The sequence below is a fragment of the Chionomys nivalis genome, chromosome 9, assembly GCF_950005125.1.
Source record: "Chionomys nivalis chromosome 9, mChiNiv1.1, whole genome shotgun sequence".
Taxonomy (NCBI): Eukaryota; Metazoa; Chordata; class Mammalia; order Rodentia; family Cricetidae; genus Chionomys; species Chionomys nivalis.
Window position 1 is genome coordinate 82,953,367 of NC_080094.1, and position 4,849 is coordinate 82,958,215.

Sequence of the window (4,849 nt, forward strand, 5' to 3'; positions counted from 1 at the left end):
TTACTATTTGTGCATAGGATGTGGCAGGAGTGTCATATCCATGCCACAACATATGTGTGTCGTTCAGATCAGAGGACCACCATGTAGGGTTGCACAGTAACAAGAAGTGCTTGACCCACGAAGCCATCTCAGTGGCTCTTTTATGTGCTTTCTTGGTGTTGTCCAGGCTGGCCTCATACTCTGCAATTTTCCTGCCTCTGCAGGGATTAAAGGTGTATGCTTCCATGCCTGGCTCTAAGTATTAGCCTTAAATGAGGCTGTCCTAAGCACCACACTAACACACGTATTCTCTCTTTCTCTGTGTGTGTGTGTGTGTGTAACTGGGGATAAACCCTGGGCTTGCCTATGTAAGGCTCTGCCACTGAACTGCACACCCACACCATCCTTCAAAACATAGCTAAAACTATGTTTAAAAGCATGAATCTTATAAAATAGGTTTTCTTTTTTTTTTTTTTTTTTTTTTTTTTTTTTGGTTTATCGAGACTGGGTTTCTCTGTGGCTTTGGAGCCTGTCCTGGAACTAGCTCTGTAGACCAGGCTGGTCTCGAACTCGCAGAGATCTGCCTCCCGGGTGCTGGCATTAAAGGCGTGCGCCACCATCGCCCGGCTTAAAATAGGTTTTCATAGAGAAGGGGTGACCTGCCAATGGTAGCAGTCTAAGTTTTAATCCCAGAGTGGGGAGCTTCTGAGCTTAGCCCTCTCATCCCTGGCATGTACTCAGAAGGAAACAGTGTCCAAGAGATCCAGTTGTGATCACTTAGCCAGTGCTAGCTGAGGCTCCCCTTCCACCTGGGCAGTGGTGTTAGGGTGTCCAAGCCACTTGAGTGTCTTTTCCTGGGTCTCTTATGCTTGCACCCTACTATGGAAGGTCACCCTGCAGTTGGAAGCATTCTGGTGTAGCCTGTTGCTTCTCGCTGATGGAGGCTCCTCTAGGAAGGATAAGGTCTTCATCAACAGCTGGTGCTGCAGGACAGGCGGGCAGCATGGTTGTCTTTTCCTGGATTCTTTTGTGGTGACTTTTCCCATGACTTCAGGCAGTCAAAAGATGCAGGTGTCCAACCTCCCACAGACCTGTGTACATCTTGAAAGTCCAGTGACTGCCTTGTCCCTGTTTTCCCAGGGACTTTAGACACCCACAAAGTTCAGATGGACTGGCTGCCTCCTCCAGGCCTTCTAGAGTAAGCCCCTCTCCTCTTTTTGCTACAGGATTCTTTACCAGAGAAACTGGCTGTGCATGAGAAGAATGTCCGAGAATTTGATGCCTTTGTTGAAACCCTGCAGTAAAAGTGTCCCAAGTATCCGCAGCATCCCCCTTCCTGTGGACCCAGCAAAGAACCTCCTCATCCTCAGCAGCTCCCTGCCTTCCTACTGTTTCTGGCCAGTGAAAAGCAGGGTGGTTCCATATGGGACGTAGAAGCCCCTGCTCTTGGACCTCCTGGAGACTCGTGGCAGCAGTCAGACCCAGTGCCAGACTTTGGAAGGACTCTGGCTATACCAGAAGAGCTCGGCAGGGACCATCCTCAGCTGCCTCACAAAGGGTGTCATCCTTTCCTTCTGCCAGCCCTGGCCTGGTCTACTCTGCAGCTCCCCTGCCTACTTGACATTCCATCTGGTGGCGGGGACACTGGACAAGACCAAGTGGGGCGAAGGAGGGCTCTGTGTCACCAGTAGTTACTGGGCCACCCCACTCTCCCTTTCCCTCCCGCTCCTTTCCCTCCATCTTTCCTCATGACAGTCACAGAAAAGCTCTTTCCTTCTCACCCTCCCTCAATTGCTGCTGCTTGGATATAGGACATGGTAAATATTTATTACTTTCAGAGAAACCAGATATTTTATAGAAAAATATGTTTGGGTTAGCAGTGTCACTGGGGAAGGAGGAGGGCCTTTTTCTGGATGGAGGCCTGTGAAGATTCCTCAGAACCTGCTGTTGCATCTAAAGAGATGAGGAATGGGGCTGCAGGAGCAGAGGAACCCTCAAGCTGGTGTGGAACTGCATTCCTTTGCACACGGTGCGCTCCTACTGAGCATCTTTCTGACAGAGCGTCTGCAAAGTGACTGGCTCTATTCTAGGCCCCAGGAAAGCTCGGGTGTGTTTAATGTGTGACTCACTCGAGACACATGGTGCCCCAGGGAGCACTGTATGTCCTGCTGCTCGAGTCCCCGAGACTAGAGCAGGAGTGGGGAGCTATTCCTCCCTCCAATTCCAGAGTCTGTATATGGCCCTGGGTTCACAAGCTGGATTGGTTCCTTTTTGAGCTTATGGTTGACTTAAACTTCCAGGTAATTGTTGCTTGAGTAAGTCAAGTGCCTCTGCCAGCCTGCCTGTTCCTCTGATCCCTATAGTCACTGGCAGCAGCTGTTACTCATTGGAGCAGGTGGCTCACAACTGCTTATTAGTAATCTGCATTGTAATACTGGAGACTTTGACCTGTGCATGCTTCTGCTGCCACAGAGAAATGTGCCCAGAAGTGGTGGCCAGATGGCACTGCAGCCTTTGGATCAGGCACATTCATGGCCTACTGAACCCGATTTGCTCCCACAGCCAGCGCTGAGAAGGCGTGAGGGCATGGATTCTTGGCAGCTCAGCCAGTGGCCTTTGTGTCTCAGACCTATCAGGGTAGAGGCCAGGGAAGCTGAGCAGAGCATCCTTCAAGGTTGCCTGTGCTCTTCAGCCCTGCACAAAGGGAACCAACTCCTGCAGCCACGCTCAGGCTGGGACCAGGTGGCTATGAGGCCCCTTCTCCAGTGCTTTGTTGGGCAATGAGAGCTACACTTGGAAATATAATCAGGAGGTTTCCAATAAAAGTTTTCTGTACTTTACAATTTTGTATTGGAAATGTTGTCTGGACAACTAGTCCATAGTCCACCATTCCCACTTCTCCCACTGGGCCATCACCAGGCTCCCTAAGAAAGGGTTGAGCCTAAATTTCAGGAACTCTTGAGTCTGTCGGGGCTGCTTGAGTCTTGGGACTTGACCAAATACCTTACAGCGTTGGCCCCCTAGAGCCTTGTAGTGTTCCCCAGGCCAGGGCCATGTGCTGGAACATTCAGTGACACAGAGTACATGAAGAACCCTTGTGAAGCTTCTTTTAAGGGTGGGCTATTATCCCCTCACATAGCATACCTGCTGCCCTGTCTGCAGGACAGAATACCAGGAGAAAGACAAGGAATGTGACAAGGATGGTGACTGATCTGGTGGAAAGGGTTGTCGCTGAGCAATCGGGCAAGTGGAAGTCAAGTGGCCTGTCCAGGTTCTGCTACTTCATCCGACAGGCTCCAGATCTCACTACCTCTGCAGGGCTGAGGGTGCAAACGTGAAATAGATAACACTTGAGAACACAGCTGTCTAACCCTGGCTCAGAAACAGTAACACTTGCTGAGCCACCTTTGGCTGGAGTCTCCAAAAGCAGTGCTCAGCTGCTCCATGACCAGCAGTGTGTTGTATTCTTAAAACACCCGTTCCTAAGAGACCCGCTGCTAAGGTTTTGTTTAGCTTAGCACCTAAGTAACTGCAGGGGCTCAGCCAGGGGCCCAACTCAAGTACACAGCTCTCCCTGTCTCCAGCCCTGCTGTTTCCCTGACTCACCGCCTCACTGTCACCCAGCTACAGCTAGTACAATGTGCAAGAAAGGAAGCTGTCAAAGTCCCGAGGCTCCAGGCACTGGGATCTAGGCGATGGAACTGCTTCCTTGAAGGTCAGAACCAGTGTTTACTACCACCATCTTAACACTGCTGGAACCAACAACTCTGGCTGGGCTGCCCCTGCCCAAAAGAAGAAAAGCAGACTCACCCCGGGCAACCACAGCCACCTGATAGCAATAGGCAGGTGTCTGGAACCTGCCCTTGACAACTGACAGGTGAAATGTTGTCATCCTAGTTGGAAGCCATTAATTAAATTGTAATAAAGTGTATACTACTGGGTGGTGGTGGTGGTGCACACCTTTAATCCCAGCACTAGGGAGGCAGAGGTAGGCAGCTCCATGTGAGTTCAAGGCCAGCCTGGTCTACAGAGCAAGTTCCAGGACAGCCAAGGCCACACAGAGAAACCGTTTCTTGAACTCCCCCCACCCAACAAGTGTAATGGTACAAACTTATAATCGCTACACTCAAAAGGATCACAAGGTTGAAACCAGCTTGGGCTACAAAATGAGACGACGTCTCAGAAGACAACCCACCTAAGAGTTATCATCAGCTGCACACCTTTGATCCCAGCACTGAGAGGGAGAGGCAGGCAGATCTGAGTTCCAGGATTTAAAAATAAACAAACTTCTAGTTTTAGGGATGAGACCTACATCCTTGCACTTCCACCGCCCCAGCCTGAAAGTGACCATCCCAACCTTTAAAACCAAGCAAAGTCTACTCAAGGATAACCAGGGTCACATAGTCAGACCCTATCAGAAACACCAAACAAAGATTCAAGCCCTAATGTGACTAACTGTAAAAGCCACCCCGATCCAACACTATTCAGTTCTCTCCTTCTCAATCAACTGGGAGAGAAAGCCCTGGTCCCACGGTAAAACACACAGTGAGCAGCTGGAATGCTGCAGGTACAAAACATGGGTGGTACCTGGTACTTCTCTGCCTGAAAATGATCAGAAAGCAGGCCGTGGGCCTACTCAGAATAAGGAAGGGGAATACAGAATATCATGGAGTGCTGTCTTCCAGGCATAATACAGCTCTTATCTTTTTAAAAAATCCTGATATGTATGGATGCGTGTGTAGACCGTGTGGAGCTGCTGAGCCCCTGCTGGAAGAGCACCAGGTGCTCTTACCTGCTCCTAGCCCTTATTTCATTAGGGCTGTTGCCACAGCACAAGAGAACCTTAGAGAGGAGGCTCCATTGGTGAAGT

The 4,849-nt window shown here is 50.1% G+C and overlaps 1 protein-coding gene across 6 annotated transcripts in view; it reads left to right on the plus strand.

Moving 5' to 3' along the window:
* Atg13 (autophagy related 13) overlaps nucleotides 1-2,835 on the plus strand; it is a 34,971-nt gene extending 32,136 nt beyond the window's left edge. For all 6 annotated transcript variants that reach the window (XM_057780717.1, XM_057780716.1, XM_057780718.1 and 3 more), the window contains one exon: nucleotides 1,206-2,835. In XM_057780717.1, coding sequence (XP_057636700.1) covers nucleotides 1,206-1,283 — 78 coding nt within the window. In that variant the 3' untranslated portion in view covers nucleotides 1,284-2,835. The remainder of the gene's footprint in view (nucleotides 1-1,205) is intronic.
* Nucleotides 2,836-4,849: the final 2,014 nt, after the last annotated feature.